The following is a 24414-nucleotide window of genomic DNA, read 5'->3' as shown; positions in this document are numbered from 1 at the left end:
TCTCTCTCTCTCGGTTTCAGAGCTTTGGCATTTGCATAAGGTGTGTGTGGGAGGAGCAAAAACCGGGCAGAGCGAGAGATAAAGACAGGCTGAGGGAGGGTAAGGGAATGTAGGTGTGGGCTGAACCATTTTTGAAGGTGAAGGGAGGTGGAGCCAGTGATTCAGGAGATGGAGGGTTTCACAGGAGAAATAGGCTTGGTGGACCAAGCAAGGAAGTGATCGGATAACTAGTATAAATCACTGAAGAATGTGTCGTGTCAGCTTTCTTAAAAATGTGCTTGTGAGGATTCTGATGAAGTGTGCTTTTAGGCTTTAGCTATTTGTGTGTGTGCAGGGATTTGGAATTGTTAGACCTTTACCCTGAATTCATCAGGTCTAAAAGTCTCTTTCTCTCCAAAGCGTGCACGGATAAAATAAGTCGTTGAGGCAGGAAGGAAGCACTTGAGAAAGATTTAACAAGCGTACGCTGTCTTTCTTCCTGTGCATGTGCAAGAGTGTGTGTGTCATCCTCAGCACCCATGAACGTGGTTGGCAATGTTTCAATGCAATGGACTCCGATCTCTGAATGAAATGACTCTTAACGGATCAGAAGCAGAATCTATTTTGAATAAACAAATAATCAGAAAAGCCTTGATAAGGAAACCGCATTCACAGAAAACTGGAGCACACACATACCCACACCCACTTCTTCTCCTTGTATGTGTGTGTACAGTTTACAAGAGGAAGTGGTTAAATGAAGACCAGTGCAGCTGTAGGTTGTGCCAATAAGCAAGTGTCACCAACAGCGACCATCAAAGAGTAGAGGTCAAAGGTTAAACTATGGCCAGAAGCACTAGGCCAAAAGTGAACGAACATTTTGTGTGTTTAAAGGTTTGACGATACTTTTGAGAGTCACATTTTTGGTAAACGGCCTCATAAACTACAAAAAAAGTGTAAAAACTTGTGAGGATATCTCAGATGTCATAAATTTGGCAACTTTAATAATGTCAACAGGTTCGGTGTAGGGAAAAAAGTTTGATCACTAAAATAGTTGAACAAACCTGTATGCAGACATTCACGACGTAATAAGATGTCTAGGCATCAAATATTACTAATCTCCTTCAAAGACTGATTTTATACAATTTGTGACAGCAAATACAGCCGGAAAATAGAAAAAAATGTGTTAGAAAATATGTCTTAATAAGATGTCAAGTTTTTTTTTTATTGTAGTACATACATCATTTCTATAAACATTGATAAGATTGTGCCGGGTGAATATAAATAAATATTAGAGTAAAAACAAACAAACTGAGAATAAAGTTAAATCTTCATTTTAGAGAATTTTCATATCACATGACTGATTTTAAATAACATCACTGTTCTATCCAGCTCTCAAACCTGCATTTAAAGCAAAGCAGCAATACATTTTGCTATATTAAAATGTCTTTGTTTAGATGTGGGGAAAATATTAGATGCTGTATAAAGAAAAATTTAAATGTGCATTCATGGAGCCTGGTAGAGAGAGAGCCCAACAAAAATGTATGAGAATACAGCTAGACCATGAGACTTGTAGAAACAGGCAGCTAAAGTTAATGTGTTGTGTGACATTAGTAGCTTACTGCATCGCTCGAGTTTAAAATTAACATAACGTTATTCTCTACTGGCGTGGACGCAAATATAGGTATAATTTTTGTTAAAGTTACCACAAATCCTAAAATAATCTCTCAAATGCATGAAATCAGCATGACATCTTTCCAGAAATTCTTCATTATTTCCCCAGAGACTGCACAGATTTACACTGGGTGCGCATGGCGGATACCGAAACCTTGTCGGATATAGCAACAGGACGAAGTGGGGCGGGTTTTACGAAGGGTCAATTGTGCAGTGGTGAGAGAGTCAAAGCTGTCCAGTGCAGCAGTGTGAGGGACATGACCTCTATAGTCCTTTGGGACTCTTCCCTCCCTCTGCTCTTCAAGTCGACTGTAGATCTCTCTCTTGAGCTTCAAAAGATGTTCTAGCTCAGTATACTCTCAGCTTCCCTTTTCTATGTTTATTCCTTTTTTTTTCCTTGTCTTTCTTGCGAGTTTGAGGCAGAAAAGTCATTTCTAAAAGCAATAGAGTCAACTAAACGCTCATAATAAATTAAATTATATAGATGGCACTCTACACAGCGCCTGCAGGTTTCAAAGCCTTTTTCCAGCCATTGAGCTTTCTTCAGACAGACCAGTAAACAAACAGATCAACTCCAGTGAATCATAACCGTGATGAACTTTTCAACTCTTCAGTCTTCAACAGATGTATTTCTAAAGTATAGCTACATCGAAAGATTTCACAAGTCATTTAGCTTCCCCTTTAGCTCCCACAACATTCCACCCTCCCCCACACGTACACAGAAATGTATACATGTACACACAAAATGACCCGTGATTATTAGGTTTATTTCTTCTCATTACTACATCATCCCCAGAACAATTCAATTCAATTCAAGTTTATTTATATAGCGCTTTTCACAATGTGTATTGTTTCAAAGCAGCTTTACAAGGGCAAACAGGAAAAACAGAAAAGTTAAAACACAGCACAGTGCATGGTATTTATACAACGAGTAAGTTCATTCTAATAAATAACATCTAATTTCTAAATAAATAAATAAATAAATGAATGAATGCAGTCTCCCGGTGAGCAGGCCAACAGTGCCCTGCTGTGGCGAGGAACCCAAACTCCAATGATTGATTAATGGAGAAAAAAACCTCGGGAGAAACCAGGCTCAACCGGGAGGGCCAGATCCCCTCTGACGTGTCATAGCTGCACTCAGACTGGTGACATGTGATTTTAGTTTAGCATTTAATACCAAATATTGTAACTTCAGCATTAATAAGACAAATAGTCCGTCTTTGCTCATGGTTGGGGATGTAGTGGTCTGAGCTGGGATGGTCCGAGAACAGACATCAGTGTTGGTGTTTGGCTCTGTCATAACATATAAGTCCTATTATTCTGCAACACAACAGGCGCACACACACACACACAGTACCAAAAGCAAAACATAAAGCTGAACATATATTGAGATGAATATTGATCTGTACTTTGAATGTTGTGCAGGTAAAGTTGTATTAATATGACAATTCATGAAAATTGCTACCAAAATGTCTTCATTCTGCACAATGCCCTTTACTACAATGTTATAATCCTTCAGCAAGCCAAAGTGCTCCCGACCACTAATGAAAATCGAGGCAACCATGTTGTGGTTGTGATAAATTCTAGCCAAAAGATGTTAGTGGTTTGAAGGAGCAAGATGACCACCGGCTTTAAAAAACATGATAATAAAGAGAAAACAAGTTTGATATACAAAGGATTAGTTTAGGATATAAAGATATGACATAGGAGCAGCCCTGCAGGCAAGAAGAGTAGGAGAATTACAGGCGTTATAACGGCACTAGAAGAATGTGGACATCAAGTCTCTGCTTGTCAGGAGATGGTATCTGACTTAAACACCCTCTCTCTTTTTCTCACACACCTCTCTTGGGTTATCATGTTTATGGGGGCGTTCCACATACGTAAGGATTTTATACTGTACAAACTATATATCCTATCTCCTACCTCTAAACCTAACCCTTACACAAACTAAAATAAACAAAAGAAAAACGTGCAAATAAACATGTTTAGTTTGATTTATAAGCAACAACAATGTCCCCACAAGGTCAAAAATGACTGTTGGGTTTATCAGGACACACACATGTTATGCACTGACTGTCTTGTTAACTTGTCATACACACTTTACACTGTTCCATTTCTGTTTATTCTCATATTCTACCATTCACCTAGAAAAACCTCGGTTCAAAAGATCTAGGTTTATTTATTGCCCCATGCCACCCCCTACTGGACACAATGCAACCGGTTGAAAACGAGCAAGGACAAAAGCATAGTGATCTGACCTGCGAGAGCTTTGATGCGGGAGCGCTCGAAGAGGCGTGCTGAACTGTTCTCATTATCCCACTCCGTTTCTGCAGCGATGTCCCAGCGATTGTTGATGTCGTTGTACTGCTGCTGTATCTCCACGCAGTCGAAATCAGTCGGTGAGAGTGTGCTCATGGTTGCCAAGCTACCCTGGAATTACAGAAGAACAGAATAAGATGATTTAATCGCGTCAGTCCTCTCTGTTAACCTGACAGAGAAAAGGTGAACGAGGGTGTACTGTATGATATTCTATTACTATCACATATGCAAGGTGTGCTAAAACATAACATGCATTAACTCATAAAACATGACAAATATTGTTAATAACCACTTATCTATCAAAGTATAACTAAAATGGACTTAAGATCAGCCTAACTTGGGTACGGGACTTGAGTCCATTATGTCCTGCAATCTGCTCAAGTATAACAATGTTGTAGAAAAAAACACAAGGAAACAAAAAAGAATAATAATGCATTATTAGTTTAATAATGGTCCAGAAGCTTTACTGGAGTTAAGGGCAACAATAAAATGTTTTTTGATAATGGGTGAAAAAAATCTCTTGAGAAAGCGAAACTTCCGAGTACATCTGTATGAGCCACGAAAGATAAATTCCATCCTAAAATAAAATACAGCTTAAATAAATCCCTCGGTCCGTCCCTGAAACTGTGAAATCCCTGGTGCTAATCCCACCCGTTAGGATCACTTCTTAGAATTCTGAGATTCTGCTAGGGAAAAGAAAACTGCCGGTTGGATAAAGTTTATCACATAAATATTTCACAGCTCAGAATGTACAAGGCCCTACGGCCAACAGAAATTGAGATATCAGGTAGAAAACGTGAACCACTGCCACACAATTTTCACGCTGGAGTGAAACTGAGAAAGCATACGTATAAAATCGTGAAACCCTTGCACTCATTATGACTTTCGTAATTCTATGAAAGCTCAAAAATGTTAAAAACGTTGATAAAAGCAACACTGGACGTCTCTGACTTTCCACTGAGACATTTCTCAAAATATCTCTTGTGTTCCACAGAAGAAGGTCACACAGGATTAGAATGGCATGAGGGGTTTCAGTTTTGGGTGAACTTTAACTTTAAATCCATCCAGTTAGTCCTAATCTAAATATTTTGAAATCCCTATTTTTGGACAGGTAAAGCCAATAAATGATGATATTAGGTTGATGTATGAACAACGTCCTTTGTCTGGTCTAATTGACTGTGTTGAACACTGACTCCCCGGAGTACATGCTCGTAAAGAGGTATAATTGAGAAGTGGAAAGAGGTATTGTTATTACAGGAGATTTTCTCACCAAGATCTCCCTTGGGTGAATTCCGAGCATCAGTCTAACTTCAAATGAAGTTACACTAATGCATTCAAAACCTGTGAGGTTATAAAGGCAGCATTTTAAAGGATCATGGGCAAAAGGCCAACATGAAGGTTGCTCTACGAAAAAGCAATCATTAAGACATTTTCTTTTAGCAACGGTATTGTGTTCATTGAGGAGACGTAATTCAGATATACTTAAAGGAATACTACTACCAAAAAATTAAAATTCTGTATCATTTACTCACCTTCAATCTGCAAAAATGTATTTGTTCTGATGGACACAAAGATAAATATATGGAAGAATGTTTGAAACCAAACCGTTCTGGGGCACTATTGACTACAACAGTAGGAAAAATTGCTTTATAAATTCCTTTGTTCCGTTAAACACAAAAGAAGATACAATGTAGGAAAATAAACAGTTCTGCTATGGTAGTCAATGGCGCCCCATTGTCCAAATATCTTTCTTTGTGTTCAGCAGAACAAATACATTTATACATATTTGGAACAACTTGAGGGTGAGTAAAAGATGACTGTTTTTGGGTAAACTATCAATTTAATGCTAAAAGGAAATACAAATAAAGTAATATCTACAAAATATTTGATTTTATGCATTACATCATCTTACCAACATGCTCATCTACTGAAATAAATAATGGTCTCCTGCATTACAAACACTATTTTGTATAATACATGAGTTGCTGTTTATGTTGAGCATTTCAAATCAGTCACTTAGAAGGTTTCATTTTCAGTTAGGATGCTACTTCAGAGATCATCTGCTTATGTTTGCAAGTAGACAACAAGGCAGCTCACTAGGTTTTGAAACAAAGCCAAAGTATGCTAATTATTTCATGCTAATGCACTTAAAACAAAGTGACCTTTGCCCTAGAGGTTTGTGAAAAAACAGTTTATGTTTGTGTCAAATTGATGCTCATAGTGGTGGCCTGTTTCAGGTTATGTGTGTGTTTGTGTACGTGGCAGAGGACAGAGCAGTTTGTGTATCTGTGTGTCTGATCTACCAGCAGGGTCCCAGCTTTAATCCACTCGCTTCACCCTGAGCATCATCTCACCGACAGCTCCATCAGTCATGAGAGGAAGAAGAGGGACTGGTCTCTTGGGGATAAAAATATCTTACAGGGACACACAAACAAAAGAGCCCCAGGTGCTGATAATGGTGAAATGCTGGGCACATGAAGGACAGAGAATTACTATGATTAACATCATGTGGAATCCCAAATCCTGTATTTACTTAAAATTAAAGACCAACTCTTAATTTTTTTTTTCCCAAGTAAAATGTAAAAAATCCCGTCTTTGATTTTTATTTCCACCTAAAAGTGTTATCGAGTGCCACCCTGACAAAAAAACAGCTCCATTCCCAATGGAAAACACTAAAACCATACTTTGCAGGGATCTCAACCCAAACAATAAAGCAAGGAGGGCTGCTTTAAATCCCATCAGTGTGTACATGAAGGAAATGCTGAGAGTGTGCACGCCCATTACTGACGCCACACACACCTCTCCAGAACACACAAACCCACCAAACATTTTCTGTGATGCAACATCAGACCTGTTCCCAAAATCAGCACTCAGATCATCAAATCACAATAAATAAAAAAATGAATACTACTAAATACACGACTCATTTTAAAACTGGACGTCAGTAAGATGAATGATATGGTCATGAGTAGGACTTTATGATCGTGGAAGTATCTCAGAAATGGTCACATTGTCGTAAAATATTTTCAATGTTTATCTCGTATTCCCAGCAAGATTATTTGTGAATATATTGTGATCACTTCATCAAACAGAAATCTGGTTTCAGTTTCTTCTTGGACTCATAATTCCATCCAAGTATAGCATAAAAATCACATAAGTGTATAAACCTGCCCTCTTTGACTAGTCCTCTCAATAGCATTAATTATGATTATTTATAACCATACCTGTCAACATTTGTGTACCAAATGGGGGGGGGGGGCGTGCTGCGGTTGGTTGTGCCGGGCAAATAGGGCACCCCTCTGTTATAATTTGTTTTAAAACTTTTAATTACTTTATATCTAACATAACATCACTTTCATGTCAAATTCTCAAATGTAAATCTAAGAGATGCCGCTCACAGGGCCATGAATTCTTGAATGGTATATATGCAAAGTATCATCTTAATTTAACATTTGAATTTTGCCAGAGATCTCAATGAAAAAACTTGCGTCTAAGCATGATTTGAAAAAGCAGGAGGAGCTTGTCCCTTGACATGTCCTGTCATTGTCACATGTCATAGTTTAACTTTGTTTATTAGTTAGCATAATGTTTCTATTTACATGGATAAATTTAACAGTGTTTGCATATTATTTAAAAGAAGGGCGCCAGCCTGTGAGGTCAAATGGACAGTGGCTCAAGCCACAGAGCCACCCTATGAACACGTTCCGGTTCCCGTCAGTCCAGGAATGTCAAACAAGAAATAACGGAAATACGGGAGTTTCACCTGAAAAATAATAAAATGGGAGAGTGGCGGGAGATAGGTGTGAAAAACGGGAGATTCCCGTGAAAAACAGGAGTGTTGACACCGTTATGTTTGTAACCTGCTACATCACAACAAACATCAACAGAGACAGAAGGGTCCTAAATTAAAGTAACCAACAGTGAAGGTGGGTCAGGCAACCATGTGTTTGCCCATGTGCATGAATTATCCCTAATGAATATATTCTGTGCAATCATGAACCCAACACACACCGATAATCCCCTGAGGAGAGGGACTCAGGTGTGGCCCTTCCAGACACAAAGCGAGTCCCTCCTCCCAAATCTCTTTAACCCTCTCTAGTCAATGTCTTCAAAAGGCTGCCTCAAGGGTGTTGAACAGTGGAAAAAATCACTCAAAATAATCCCAATCTCAGATCCGACTGGGTGGAGCAGGCGTGAGAGAGGCAGTGTAACACAGCTGTTTAGAAATCAGGTGACACCCATCCCATTACAGATCATTAGATAGGGTGTGCACATGAAAACCTATATTTAGGAGATCAGACCTTCTTGAAAAATGTAATAACGGGTTAAAGTAGGAAAGATAAAACAAGACCAGGAAGATGACCTATAATGCAAATACCAATGAACAGTGAACAACACACAAACTCAAAAAAATGTGTTTCCATCCCATTGATCTCATCTCTATTGTTTTCAAACTCACAAACTATTTTCTATCATCTACTATTAAACCTAGTCCATACACAAACCTTTCTGCATTTTTAGATTTTTATTACATGCTAATTTGATGTGTATTAAGTCGTTTTACTGCACCAGACATTTCTGGCATTTTTTCTTTGGGAAAATATTTGGATTTAGACAGAATCGGACCTTCACTTCCATATTACAAGCATGTGAAAAAACGTCTAGATATGAAAGGAGAATTTCCTTTTCAAAATAAGTTTTCATGATAATTTACTCATCCCCATGTCATCCAAGATGGTTATTTATTTGTTTCTTTAGTCGAAAAGAAATTAAGTTTTTTGATGAAAACACTGATTGATTTTTCTCATTATAGTGGATTTCAATGGACTCCAAACGGTTGAAGGTCAAAATTACAGTTTCGGTGAAGCTTCAAAGGGCTTTAAACTATACTGGACGATGGATAAGGGTTTTGTCTAGCGTAATGATCGGTCATTTAAAAGAAAAACACAAATGCTTGCCTTGATCAAAGGGCCCATTTATGAAATAGAAATATGAAACCCAAATACGAAATAGAATCCATTTCATATTTAAAGGTCATTCAAATTCTGTACAAACAGAAACCAAACAATCCACACACAGACAGGCACACAGATGCTCACGCTTCATCATTTGTAATTGGATGTTTGACTTGTGCTAATACAGACAACAACACAAAGGAAGAATAAAATCAATAATGTTTGAGGGGAAAGTGTGTGCGTTGGAGTGTGACTGGTCCTAATGTCTAAGAGTGTGCCTGCAGGGTCCAACTGCATTGGACAAACATTTTGTGACAGCCATACACATCAGGGTGACCAGTGTTGTTCCTATAATGCTATATTTGTTGTAGCATTTTGAGTAAGAAGAAAAGAAAACATCATTTATCTCTGCTCAGTGTGCTGCACTCATTACTTTAGCTGACTGTCTGCCAAGGCTTATAGTGTAAAATTGCACCCTAGAATATTATTGTCGGTAAAGGGACAAGTTTTTCCTGGGTTACATAAACCAATGGATCAGTCAAGATTTGTTTTCTAATATAAATTGCTTCTAGACTAATATCCAAATTGATGCCACCACTCTAGTGCTGCACGATTAATCGTGAAAACATCGCAATCTTAAATCAAACACCCACACGATCTCATTAATGAAATTGCAGAGGGGCAAGGGTCAAACATCATGGTTCGCTATTGATGTATACATATGAAAGACATAGGTCGACTGATCAATCCGTCGCCCGATTAATCGGGGCAATTTTGGGGATTTCTTAATAAATCGGCATTGGCCGATTGTGCCGCAAATTAAGCCATTTCGTAGAGACACTGTGATTTTCGTTGCGAAAAGGACGCCTCTTTGTTTGCCCTTCCAAAAGATGAGTCAGCTATTTTATTTACAATACTGTTCCAGAACAGTACAATCCGAATATTCAAGTGTGTGCAGCGCATTTCACAAATGATATCTTCATGAACCTGGGAGAGATCTATTACGGCTATGCACAAAAGCTTTTGCTAAAAAGTGGGTAAATTCCAACCATTACAACTTCGCAAGGACAGTCTGGCGCTTCAGATTCGCAGCCTGTAAGTATGTTTTCATTGTTAAAGACTTTGTATCAGTCTAATGCAAGTTGAGTTTCTCGTGTGTTTGTTGCGCATGATGTTCCTTTGTGTGATCTGCAAATGCAGACATGCTCGCAACGTGAAAAAAGACAACATAAATCCTAATAATTAGTAATTAAGTTCCAACTAGATGAAACAAATGTTGTGTTCATACTGGGGATTATTGTCTTTGTTAAGTCGCGTCGAGACATGGCGTAACACTGGTTGATCAATAACGGCAAATCTTTGTAACATCCTATGTAAAAGGTAAAAGAGTTAGCTATAGTTTTTTAATGAAGCAAATAAGAGACATAATGTTTTGAAATTTAACAGCCTATGAATACTTGATTTTGAATTATTTTACTTTGGAAACCATGTATCTGAATTTATTTGTTTCGAATTTACCTCTATGAAATTTGAATATGAAAATTCTTGATTTCCAATTTAAAAACCTGAATCTAATGCTCACAAATTCAGATACAAAAAAAATCAACTTACAGAATTTCAGATAAAATTCATTCAGATTGATCAAATTTGATTGCTCTTATTCAGATCTCAAATTTCAAGTTAATACTTTTCAAAGAAAACATATGTCTAATTTGACCACTCAAATTCAGATCGAAAAATTCAAGTTAAATATTCACATGGTAACATCCGGGCTACCCAGGATAGGAAAAACAGTTGAGCCCAGAGCCCGTCTGCAATTGAACCGAACCATTGAACCGAACCAATGATCGGAACCGACGTCGGTCGAAAAATAATAATAATAATAGCTCCAAAAAATAATAAGCAACAACATACTTTTGTTCTGTAGAGTCTGATTGTACATAAACAGCAAACTTACCGGAGCGCCTTCGTTTTCCCTAGAAGTCATCTTCTTAACAGGTTTAATATCCGTGCCTTGGCGTCTTCTTGGATCATGACAGACAGTCAGGTTGTCGTGCTCTGATAGGCCGCCCGACGTCGGTTCGGTTCAATTGCAGACCGGCTCTGGGCTCAACTGTTTCTCCTATCCTGGGTAGCCCGGATGTTACCATGTGAATATTTAACTTGAATTTTTCGATCTGAATTTGAGCAGTCGAATTAGACATATGTTTTCTTTGAAAAGTATTAACTTGAAATTTGAGATCTGAATAAGAGCAATCAAATTTGAACAATCTGAATGTATTTTATCTGAAATTCTTTAAGTTGATTTTTTTTGTATCTGAATTTGTGAGCATTAAATTCAGGTTTTTAAATTGGAAATCAAGAATTTTCATATTTAAATTTCATAGAGAAAATTCGAAACAAATAAATTCAGATACATGGTTTCCAAAGTAAAATAATTCAAAATCAAGTATTCATAGGCTGTTAAATTTCAAAACATTACGGCTCTTATTTGCTTCAATAAGTTTTTAACTATTTAAACCAATATCAAAAAGAAAGGAAAAAATAATAATTTGCATCCTGTTCAAGTTGCGCTGGTAAAGTTGATGTGTCAGATCAGATTCGGGGTCGAATTGGTAAGGAAAGTACCGATGGCATTTTATCACCCATCAGTACAATTGCTTGGGAACGTGATGTTCCGAATGTTGTTACTTATTATGGTAAGAGGCATTACATTTCTGTTACACGCTTGCAGTATTCGACAAAATCACTATGCACCGGTTAACGGGCCAATCATAGCAGACCTCGCTTTTCAGAGCGATGAGCTTGGTAAAAAATCTGCACGTTTCATAGAGACGGGGCAAAGAGGTGATACAAACTGGTGCGATGTGTTGAAAATACAGCGTTTTTAACCTTAATTTGTGTATACACATTGCATTACATCTAAAACAAACGATAATATTCATTTTAGCCGTGTCATTTGACCCCTTAAATATTGTACTCCTCCAGATAATGGAGAGAGAACGTGTGCTTGTTGAATGAGATCAGATTAATAAATTGAACAAATAATCCACGGGTCACATGCATTCCGAACCGCAGAACATAAACAAAAAGCAAGAAAATTTGTGTCCTTGACACAAAGAAATAGATTACAGTTCTTGACAATACCATAAATTCCCTTGAGACTGTGATGCATACAACATACTCACACATACTGAGCTCTTTACACTTTGGTAGAAAATTCTTTCAACATAGCCTATCCCTCATTGATCTCATTTTTCTTTCTCGGAGCCTCAGCTGGCTAATCTGTTTTGGCTTCACCCTATAAAATAAAAGAGATCGAACAAGAGACCGAATGCCTCCTGGGTATTTTGTGTGTATGCACTGCTGTCTTCCTCTTGATGGTCTTTCATATTGGCACCCCAACATGACAAAATGACCTCTATTTTATCTCCTATTACCTCCTCTGTCAGTTTCATAAATCATTTTTATTAGAATATAGTTAAAAATGACCAATCCATTAGGATGCATGTAAGGAGAAAAAGTAAACAAGGAGAAAAAAGGAGAACTCTTATTTTACTCCTACTCACATCCACACCATCAGTGCCCACGCAAACTCCAATTCACATTAACATATGAATGAAATATCACAAAAAAATATTTCTCCATTATAAATTACTATAAAAAATGTGGGAATTGAATTTCTTCACATAATCAATCCCTTGTGAATTACCCACTCGCTACAAAATTAATTTAGCCGATCAATAATCCAAACGTCAGAATCAATAAAATGAACGGATAACACCCTACCCAACATTTTCACAATCCTCAGAATTCAGAAGCAACAAGCCTCATATAATATTAATGTATTTTATTTCATATTATATTTTCTGAAGTAAAATACAAAATGTTATATAGGCATTCCCTTGTGATCTGAGATGTTTTTAAGATTTAAGAATAAGTACCTGTGAACCGGAAGTTGCTATCGTTTTTACTTCCTTATTCTGACACATTTCCGAGTGAAAAGTAATTTCAAATGAGAAAATGAGTGGCCGTGGCTTGCATTTTTCACTGCGATTGATTGGATTTGTAAAAACAGCTGTTGCATTGATTTTGAAATGAAACTGGCAAAGGACTGACAGTTGAAGGGGAGGAGTTTTCGGATGCTCCGGCATTTCAGATGGATAATCATCTCAGGTCGGAAGTGCAATCTATTAACTATAAACGCTGTAATATTTCATGCAAAAAAATATGTTTTTAATTTGTAATTTCAATGGGACTTTACAATTCGCTTAGTAAAGGAGTCAGTCCAATCCTAGTCTTTGATTTCTCTGCATAAGGTCTGGCTCTCTCTAGACAGGAAGTGACCACATGAACAATGTTATTCTTATTTTCAATGATATAGAAACAAACAATTCAATTGATCATTTAACTTCTTGAGAAATCAAGTAACGTCTGTTACTGTCGCAGAATTTACTTTTGAAGCTCTTTTTAAAAATATGCAAACTATTTATCAATCATGTAGCACCAGACTCTCTTCAACTTAGCCATCTCTACAGTGGTTGGAAATTTCTCCCAACTCTCTCCATTTGGCAACATGGTGAGGTCACAGGGTCAGTAAGACGAGAACCGGTTTAACACAAACTACAGCACGTATCTGCACATGCAGATGGGCAGTAATAAGATTAGTCTGCTTTACACAAACACTGACCCGGTTAGGCTGAGCACATTAACACAGCTCAGTAGAAACAAATAAATTCCTCCTGTTGCCAGAACAGATAAATCAAGAGCAGATGAGATGCTTACAACCCACTGTTGTCTGTGCCAACATCTGATCTGAAGATTGTGGTGAACCCCACACAATCGTTTTTAGACTTAAATTTGATGGTAGTGTTAAATTGTTGAGACATTCCAGTTGAGGTTAGGGCTGGGCCGATAAACGATATCATATCGAATCGCGCTGGAATTTATTTAGATAACGATGATAAGCTATTGGAATTTTGACTCGATATGGATTAATCGAACAATGTAACAGGCAGCAGAAATAAACGCAGCAACAGTCAGTCAGCATGCAGCTTTTAGCATGCGCCTCAAAGTACAAAGTCAATTTCATACTGCACTTGGCAAAGATAACTCGACATTAAGAGGAAAACATGACTGGAAGCAGAAACGAAGTGAAACTAACCTCGAGTTGTCATCACACGGTTTATCAAGCGTCTTATTTTCCTTCCCAACCACCGGTTAAATAAAACAAACTTGAGGTGCAATTGCAAGCGAGTTATTTCGAAACTCAAGCACAAACGTTTTATATCCAACATTAACATATCTGCATATGTTATGCAGAACCTTGCATAACAAGGTTCCTTGTATGTTAACAAGGAACAACATTGAACCTTTGTATGTTAGATGCTTGCATGATTAAAGAAATGTAGTACAGTTTATGCGAGATGTCTTTTTGAAAGAATCCCAATACTAGAGCAAGACATTATTGCAGCGTTATGAATGTGCGCAGGTGCGCAGGTGCTGAGCCAATGGCGTTCGGATGGACGCAGTAACAGGCCTTTTCATTGGTTGAATGTATTGAATGAACACTTCCTTTACTAAACGAGTCAATGAGTCAAAATGAGACTGAATGAACTGGTACATGTTGTTTATGGCCTAATATCCTCTTTGTTGCAACGGTGCATGTCTAATTAGGTCATTTCAATGACTCGGTTTTATTTAATTTCAACTGGTTTTAAGTTAACTTTTGTTAGACTGTTTTGTTAATAAACTGTACTTAAAAAAGATTCTTCTCTGATGAATACTGCACACAAAATGGTTACAAGGTGCTATATCAGTAGGCTGCTATAGTTTTTGTAAAACAGATGTCTGAATAGTCAATCACCAATAATTATTCGAAAATCAAAAATTCTATGTGAATATTCATATTTCTATAGAACAAAAAACTGCATCGACACAGGGTTAGAATTGTCTTGTCTTATTTAACGCTTCTTCACTTCATCTGTAATGACTTTATAATATACAGAAAATATATTGCCATTTTTGCACATCTCTATAAAAGACATTAGAGAGAGCTGTAGTCCCTGCATATTACACATTTTAGTGTATATATTATAACTAAAGCATGGTAATACTTGTAAAATCTACCACCACAACACAATAAAAACTAAAGCATATACCATAAAAATAACAGCAGTACACTTTAATATTATTTAAATCTCAGTATGAAAACCAGTCTTGTTAGTGAGAAAAAAACGAAGCATTTCTATAACTGATAGCATTTAAATGGTGGCTTCAATTAACTCCTGATCAATTTACTTAATTTACAAGTATTTGGCAGTTGCATTATTGACAGGTAAAAGCCAAAACCTTAAATATATGATGAACCTAGGGCTGGACATTAATTTAATAACAATAACTATCGCGATATAATTAATTTCGATAACGATGATATGATATTTATTTATTTGTTTTTGAAAACCCATTTCTGAGCGGAATTATGCTTTTAAGCACAATAAGAAAAGTTATTCTCAGTGTTATGGGTATACATAATTCTAATATTTGCATAAGTTAAGTATATCCTTTACAAATATATTTTATTCTAATAATCATATGTAGTTTTTCACATCGCTGGAATCTAGAATGATTTTGATCAGTATTTTATTGTTCATATCAGAGAGCTCTTTCAATTTCTATCTTACATTTAACTTTTTGTAATACTACCACTACTATATTTTTATTTAACAGCACCTTACTGACCAAGGACAGAGATTGGTCAGTAAGGCCAAAACTGTTAGTAACTCTTTTTCTTTGTCCCTTATTGGACAATTCTCCAGGAAGAGCATGCATTGAACCCACGCGCCAGCATGGAGAGTAGAGGTCGACCGATATGCGTTTTTCAAGGCCAATGTCGATTACTACAGGTCAAATAGACAGATAACCGATATTTTGAACCGATATATATGTCACGTGTAAAAATAAAAAAATACGTTCAAAATTAACAATAACAAGAGCTCAAAAAGCTTGCATAAGTAAACTGCACGTTTACTTAAAAGATTATTAGTTTTGTTGTGCCATTGTTTGGACTCATGTTTGGGATCATCTGCGCGAGGATGTTATCACATAACAAGCTGATGCGAGAGAAATTGCACCTGTCTTTAATTTCATACATAGTATATAATCCGAAAATATTAATTGGATCATTTAAAATTGGAAACTTCAAGCTTTCTTTAGACAAAAGTTTTTACGTTCTATGATGAGTATTCGCAGAGTTTTAAATATGTTTTAATGACGCGTTTCAGAAAGATGCACGCGGACATAGACGGCTGAAAGCACAGCCTGTATATTGTTAATGTTTTACAAAAGCAAAACATTCTGTAGTGTAGATAATAAGTACACACAAGTAAAATTAGTCCACTTACAGTTTGAATCGTGTATTAGTCTTATTTGTATGACCAAAATTACTGGTGTATTTAAGTCTTTCTCCACAGTAATAAAAAAAGATGTGGCTGCGCCTTAAGACAAAGGAAACACACTTATTACACAGATCTGAAGACACTCACTGAAGACAAGACGGAAATTCAAGTGTGTGTCTGAACATTTATGCGTAATAAGTTGCGAAAATAACTCAGTCTGACACTTGTTGCGAGCAGTTTGAGTGACGGCTATGTCCCGTGTTCTGTGCATTGCCTGAATGCACTGACTGAAGATCGTCTTGTGAGAGCGCGTGAGTGAGAACATGATGCTTTAAAATGGTTCGTGTTCGTGATTGGCATGAATTAAAATAATGTGAAAATGCCTATTCCGTCAACTGATGCGCGATCACTGAAGCAGCTCGAACTAGGAAATGATTTCAGTGCGAGTAAATCCTATCCTTCCGGTGCCTTCAGCCTCCCGCATTGATTGGCCGGACTTGCGACTCCCAACAAATCAGATGGGCGGACAAAACTCTATGGCAACAGACTAGAGTGCCGTGATCTGACGGGTCTCAGTAAATCCTTGTCTGCATCATAGTCAAATAGCGCATTTACAAATGTCTTTTCTTTATCGGCAATTCGGCTTTTAAAATGACCGATGTCGATAATCGGAAAAATGCTTAATATCGGAGTCGATAATGGGCCAGTTTGATAATGGAGAGCAGGAGAAGGAACATGCGCAGACGTCACTTTCACATGTGTGAAGGAGAGAGAGAGCATATGTGACCCTGGACAACAAAACAATTCTTAAGGGTAGATTTTTGGAAATTAAGATGTTAACATCAGTTAACAACAGCTTTCTATTTATACATGGTTTATTAGGATAGGACACTATCTGGCGGGAACAACAAGTGTTTACAAAGCTTGAATGTGAGGGTGCAATAAAAGGTAAATATTGAGAAAATCGCCTTTGAAGTTGTAAATCTGAGGCACTGTAGCAGCCCATCCACTCACAAAAAGAAAGTTTTAATATATTTACGGTAGAAAATGTATAAAATATCTTCATGGAACATGATCTTTACTTACTATCCTAAGGATTTTTGGCAAAAATAAAAATAAAAAATTGTTATCCATTCAATGTATTTTTGACGATTACTAAAAATGCTCCCGTGCTACTTAAGACTGGTTTTGTTGTCCCGGGTCACATCTTTTTGCAAAGTTCAGGTGTTTGTTTGGGAGCATAAGAGGACGAGCAACGGGACTGCTGACGAGAGAGGACCAGGCCTGGCTTTTAGTTGTGTTTTGTGTGTGTCGCCGGCAGTCGTCCGTGAGGGGCTGCCGGCTGTCTATTTACTATTTGTGTGTGTCGCCGGGAGTCGTCCGTGAGGGGCTGCCGGCTCCCTATTATTCAATTGTTTTATTAAATGTTAAAATGTTTGCCGGTTCCCGTGTTCTTCCTTCCTTTTAATTGAACCTTATTACAACGACGAATGCAATACTACTCTATGGATCCTCAAGATTAATATGAGATTGGCAGAAACACCGTGTGTTAGAGCCGCTTTAAACCTTTTCAGGTATTTTTATGATAACAAAGTATATTATAGTGATGTTGTTTGACGAGAGTTGCTTTTTCAAATGCACATTATAAAATGTGTGCTGTGTTTTACCTTTGTGTTTTTCTTATTTGCTCCTGTAAAGCTGCTTAAATTGGAACAATGCACATTGTGAAAAACACTATATAAATAAATGGAATTGAATTAAAAGTAAAATAACCTGTTCTGTTTCAATATACCCAAGTGTGTTTATAGTTTAATATACAGGCTTGCAGCTCTTCATTATATTTTTTAATTCAGAATTGTAAGATGATTTCTTTATATTTCTTTTTTTAGAAATATCTATAATTTGTATTAAATCTATAATCATTGACTCGAATTGTGACCTTGTGAATCGGAATCGAATCATCAGAATCGATACCCAGCCCTAATAAAAACATAACAAATAACGTATTTATTAACTTATATTAAATAAACAAATATTTGATTATTTGTTTTTATGAGCTCAAATATTTGAACATGAAATTATTGGAAAATGCCCAAACAAAATATTATAGTGAAGACACTCCCATGACGTTTTCGCTTGACTAAAGTGAACTATTCTCGCGAGCAACACTGTTGAAAAACACAGTTACGACACTCAATTTCGCCGCCATGTGGTCACGTGGTTCATGGAGCGCTCAATAGTTCCAAACAAATCCGTGCTATATACATATTTTAATGGATTTTAGGGGGACAGACAACAGCAACTATATTTTCATAAATTTATATAAATATATATTTGCACATTGTGTAGGGCTGGGCAAAAATAATGCTTTGCTTAATAGTTGTTTAAAATGTGGTCGATTCAATATCAAGTCTCAAAAGCCATGAATCGATTTTTTTCCTTCATATTTCCACAAGCACTGAACATTCATTAATGTGAATATTATTGCTACTACTATCCACTAGATGTCACTTTTATTTTTACAACTGGTGGATGTTACAACAGGCTAAATTAACATGGCAGAAGCAGGTGTGTCAACAAAATTTAACATCACCTTCACATAAAAAGCAGCAGTTCATATGATTGCAGCCTTCCTTTACAGCTAATTTTTTTTATATCTTAAATGTAAAATAACCTGACCCTGTTTGATCAAGGTATGTAAATGTTCTAAATATACAGATTTTTTCTCTTAATTTCTTTTTTTTAATTCACCATTGTAATCTGATGTTTACTGCTCTTTTTTTTAGAAATATCCATAGGATTTGAATTAAATCTATAATAATTTACTCGAATAGAGAATCGAATCAAATCGAGAGCTTGTGAATCGGAATCAAATTGAATCATCAGAATCGATACCCAGCCCTAACAGCCCTGCAATTGAGACTCAGGATTCAGTAGCTAGATGTTCGGCCATCAGCATATTGATCAAAGTGACCCTGCAAGGATAATAAGAATAAATAAAAAACAAAAGTTTGGGGTAAAACAACGACCCATAAAATCCCATAGGGACTAATAGATATTTTAATATTGTGTTTCCAATAATCTTTTTAATAATAAATGATACAATTATGCAGTATGACCACTCTAATCCATTTGACTGTATTTATGGAAACAGTTAAACCCATTTTCTCTGACTAAATCTTTTTTTATAATTTAACAATCACTAAAGTGTCAAATACTTGCATTTACATGTCATTCCATTTTTAGATCTGATTCTGAGAACATGCAGATCTATTAAATCGCAAGCAAGCAGCACAAGAGAGGTGAAGTTTGTTCAGGTCTATAGATAGTGTCCTCAATAGGTCCAGAAGACTGGCATTAATAAAGCTCTGCATCCCTTGAGAGGACAATGTGGACACAGATGTAGGATGCACTTTAATGTGCTGTAAAGTTAGCAACTAGCTTTGAAGAAAAGCATGATTAAACATAATTAAACCCTGCTGTTGACGCGGTAACAAATCAAAAAATGCATGGAAATATAATGACTAGCTTTTAGAGAGCAAATGCTATTTAGTTTGCTTATTACATACCTCTATAGAAGCATTCTCATAAGCCAGGCTGATCACATTTCATTCTAATTTAAATTATGATGTACTCAATAGAGCCGTTCCAATCCATTAATAAAGAGACAAGAGAGCCTCATTTGGTTGTAGTCAAATGCATCTACAGCTCAACACCTGGAAAACATCTTTAAACAGACTCCTTGATCCAAGTCCTTTCGTGCAAACATACAGTTAACTCATGAAGTGTTTGCGATAGAACCATTGCTTTTCTGACTAAACCAGCAAGTGTAGACAAGACAGATGAAGATTTTATAGCTGATCTCATCCCAGTACTTTTACTCGTAGGTGAATGAAGAACAAAAGCCATGAGAGGCAAAACAATCCCTCTGGCCCTCTCCTCATTAGACCATAAAAAAGCCAAATATGTGCTTCGGTCACTTGTTGTTCATCCATTATTGCACTGTAAAAAACAGAAAATATTGGCATATACTATATATAGCCATTTTATACATTTTATATAGGTGAATTGTAGGGTGTAACTTTGGTTTGGGAAGTGGGGGGTACACAAAATGGGGGATTTTTTTTATTTTAATCTTATCCCAAATTCAAAATACCTATGTTTTGCGTTGTTTTTGATTGTTTAAATTGATTAAACCATAAAACCAAAAGGTGTTTTTATTGTGTAGCAAAACTTGATGTTCATGAAGGGGGGAAATGCGAGTATTGACTGCTGTATGGAAAAACGCGGCTTGTAAACCTGAATCTGCGGTCGGAAGGAGACGAGCAGGATGACTTTCTAAAATGCTTAACGAGATGAATTAAGAACTAATTTGGTCTGATTTATTCAGAGTTTTAACAGTCTCTTACTTAGAACTTAAAGCTTCTCTGTCGGCTCTTTTTTAATGATGAGCAGAACCAAACCACTGTCATCTGCAGTTAAATGGATAGACAGGTTGTATTTTAAAACTATTTGAACCCATATTTACATTTCAGTACAAATTTACGCATTTAAAATTGTTTTACATAATTCTTCGGATTTCCCAAAATTTCAGCACAGAATTTTCCAAAAATTCTGCAGATTTCGTGTGACCCTGTTATTGAGTAATGTCATATTGTAATTTCTGTGAGTAAAGTCTATTTATTATCATAAAGTTTGTCAGTATTACAGCTAATTTCGGGGAAAATATCAATAATTGCATTGCAAGCTGATTTAAAGCGTCACGAAACCTCCACTTTCAGCTACATTCTACTTTAATGTCGTTTTAGAAAAATGCAGTAAAAAAAGGGTGTGTACGCTGTGAGCAGAAAAGACATTAAAAACCGGCGAATGTTTTCTCATTGGTCAAGGAAACACAGTCTCATGAATAATAATGAGACACCACCACGTCATCGATGTACATTCTTTGGCATTGGCCAGATGAGGATTTTAAACCAAAAATAGAGCATAAAAAGCTAGAAATGAACTAGTTTTCTCTACTGTAATAACTTACAGTTGCTAACATTGTTTTATATGATGTGCAAAATAACCAACTTTCTTTATCTCTAAATAAATGTTGTTCATTGTTTTATGGCTCTTTAAGGTGTGCCCCTAAATTTTCTGCTTGCGCTCCTAAAAATTTCAGTCAGGGGCTCCAGTGCTCCTAGTAAAAGCCTAGTCTGGATCCCTGAGATGTAATGTTGTTTTGTAGTGAACCTAACAAGAATGTTTTGCCATGATAAAAATCCTGAGATCCAAAGGATATGGAATGCCATTTCGTTCAGCTGGACTTGAAAACTTCACCACAGCATACCCTTGCAACTTTAAATAGAGTTAAAATGCTTTTAAGTACAAGATAAACTAGATCATGATTTAAATATTCCTGACACAGACATAAAGTTGTGTGTCATGTAACACTTAAATTCATTTCCTCCAAGCAAACTGTGCTGTTAAAAGACTTTTAGGCAGCTTCCCAGCTGACTTTACATTAGATAACAGCTTCACCTTCACCCTGGTCCAACACAAGGTGCCCAACACCATTTTAGTAACATATTCATGTTAAATATTTAAAATCTTTGCTTTGGCATAATAACATAAGTTGGGCAAATCTAAACCCAATTTAATTTTTTAAATGATTCTAACCTGTTGTTGGCTGAGAACCCTGCTGACCCACGCTAACCCTAGAGGATGATAAAGATCATATCACTGTGGCCATGTATAATGCCTGTGCTCTGGTACCAATAACAGAGAGTGACAGTGGGCAGGAATGTAGAGGCATTAAGAGAAACAAAAACACCGGCAGTGATAATGATGACTTGGCTTACAAAAACACAGCGGCCCGAGCAGCAGGACAATAGTTGTAGTTCTACTGAAAGCAACATACATAGTGGATAGTCCGTGGGGGATTTAGACCGTCAGCAATCGTGGGGGGGCACTGTCGCATTCCTCTCAACTCTACACCAATGCACCCATCCATTTAGCCCTTCATCCAGTCATTGAATGGAGCTATCCAGCCAATGATTCATCAGTGCATTTGAGCAGATCTGTCTGTCCATCTGTCAGCTAATGTGAATCCAACCATCTATTTATCCTTTATTCGGCCTCTCCAGGTGTCAGTCATTTCAACAATGTCCAACAGACAAATGTGGGCATATCTCATGATGAGCTAATAAATGAGATGCTGAAATATATCAGTGAGTAGGACAACATGATTAAAAGAGAGAGAGGTGCAAGAAACCACTTGAAGACATATGTTTGCAGAACATCCTAGCACAAATAGGTACTTAAAGTCAAATCCTGTACCTACCTGTAGCTTAACTGGTAGAACATTGCATTACAAGCTCAAATGTTGTGGCTTCAATTCCCATGAAATACACATACTGATGAAACATAGAACACACCCTTAACGCCACATTGGATACAAACTTCTGACGAATCTTCTGTCAAAACTCGTAAAAACTCTTTTGCTCATTCAATCTTGACATTTTAAATGGAGGTCAATCACAGAGAAGTTTAACAACGTTCAATTGACCTGCTGCTCTTCAGTTTAGAGATGAAACATCTGAATGTGGTCTGATGAAAGGGTTTGAGACAACAAGGGGACTATTAGCTTCTGGAAATCCCTGTCCAGATGACATGTGTGCCTGTCCAAAAGAAACCTAATGGTCAACACCAGCACTGAACACAGATCTGACCGTAATCCTCCTCCATCATCCGCCGCATGCTGCGATTTTGTTATCAAATCCTCATCCTATCACTCCATTTATACAACATGCAATAGGAGCCTCTGCCATGTCCAATGTAATTCAACCATTAAAGGTCACATCGTTCAAAGGACAGCCGTCCAAAACACTGACACTAAAGCTGGTACAGTTCAATTAACCAAATACAGCAAGGTGTACAAGCTACATGTCCTCCCCTCCAGTATTTGGCAATATTTTGGTGAGGCAGTTCTCTAGTCTTGGCTGCAGACTGCCATTCGGGCCATACATCCCCCTCAACCGCCTATGACAAATCAAAATAACAGCAGATGGCACGTAAGAAGCGAGCAAAATCGCCTAGCCTCGCTTTTATAAACGACAGATATTCTCAGTTCACAAATCAGTGAGATGAACCGTGATGTTTGGGAGGAAAGCTCACATGTGATGAGACTAGGCAGGAGTGAATGAAAGCGGTAGACACACGCCGAGACAATAGGCGAGCAGCATGGTCATCCACAGACCCGCGTGAGCTAACTGTACTAACACCATATTACTACACCATTTCCCCATCACCACAAACATAACGCGAGGTCGCCATTATTAAACAGTGATGACTAAAGCTTGGTCCTTGTATCAGCAGCCCGTTATGAGCAGACTTACCAATGGCGTGGCTGTATCCTCAAATCAAATGAATCGGATATTTGTTGGACGAAGAAGAAAGGCAGAGTCTGATCACATAGGTGTTTCTCCTTTTCCCTCGTTAGTCCCGTTTTAAAATCCCCCTCTTTCGTTAAATCGGCATCCTTAAACGTGTTTTCCTGCCCGTTAAGCGCGGGCGGTTATGAAACATAAAGCGAATCCGTCGCGTGACGGTGAGCTCAGGTAACCACGCCAAGATAAAACAGTTAAGTCCGTTTTCGTTTAAAGTCTTTCAAATAATAGCCTCGGTGTCCACGCGACCTCGTGCGTGTGTGTTTGGTCCCACAACGTCCGACCCTCCTGTCTTTCTTTAGTCCGACTAATAGACGAAAAAGAATGAATGATCGAGGGGGTTGGGGGATTTACTTCAGTAGCATCGTCGCGCACATACACAGCTCGAGCGCCTACACGCGTGATACAGCAGGAGCGAGTGAGGCACATATTAATTGTATGTTACGCGCATTTACGCGCCCACGTACGGTCTACGCGGAGTGAATTCATTTCGACGCACTCGATCATTCATCTCAATACGGTCCCTCGGCCAAGAATTTCCATAGGTGTTTTTAAACAATTGGGCCTTATGAGTCAGGCTGCGGATGGATATTTATATTTTATATTTGGCAGGCGCATTTATCCAACGCCACTCACAATGCATTCTCTATAGATTTTCTATAC

The 24414-nt window shown here is 37.4% G+C and overlaps 1 protein-coding gene across 3 annotated transcripts in view; it reads right to left on the bottom strand.

Moving 5' to 3' along the window:
• Positions 1 to 24203, bottom strand: part of LOC130419165 (spectrin beta chain, non-erythrocytic 1) — a 70467-nt gene extending 46264 nt beyond the window's left edge. The window contains exons 1-2 of one of the 3 annotated variants that reach the window (XM_056745656.1): positions 23701 to 24203; positions 3909 to 4080 (exon numbers count right to left, since the gene is read on the bottom strand). In XM_056745656.1, the coding sequence (XP_056601634.1) occupies positions 3909 to 4065 (157 nt within the window). In that variant the 5' untranslated portion in view covers positions 4066 to 4080; positions 23701 to 24203. Of the gene's footprint in view, positions 1 to 3908; positions 4081 to 10881; positions 11119 to 23700 lie in introns of those variants that run through there. The other 2 variants (XM_056745655.1, XM_056745659.1) reach the window with 2 other exon arrangements.
• Positions 24204 to 24414: the final 211 nt, after the last annotated feature.

Source organism: Triplophysa dalaica, chromosome 4 (assembly GCF_015846415.1).
Source record: "Triplophysa dalaica isolate WHDGS20190420 chromosome 4, ASM1584641v1, whole genome shotgun sequence".
In the NCBI taxonomy this organism is placed as follows: domain Eukaryota; kingdom Metazoa; phylum Chordata; class Actinopteri; order Cypriniformes; family Nemacheilidae; genus Triplophysa; species Triplophysa dalaica.
The sequence above is the reverse complement of the archived record's forward strand: the minus strand, read 5'-3'. Positions and strand labels throughout refer to the sequence as shown.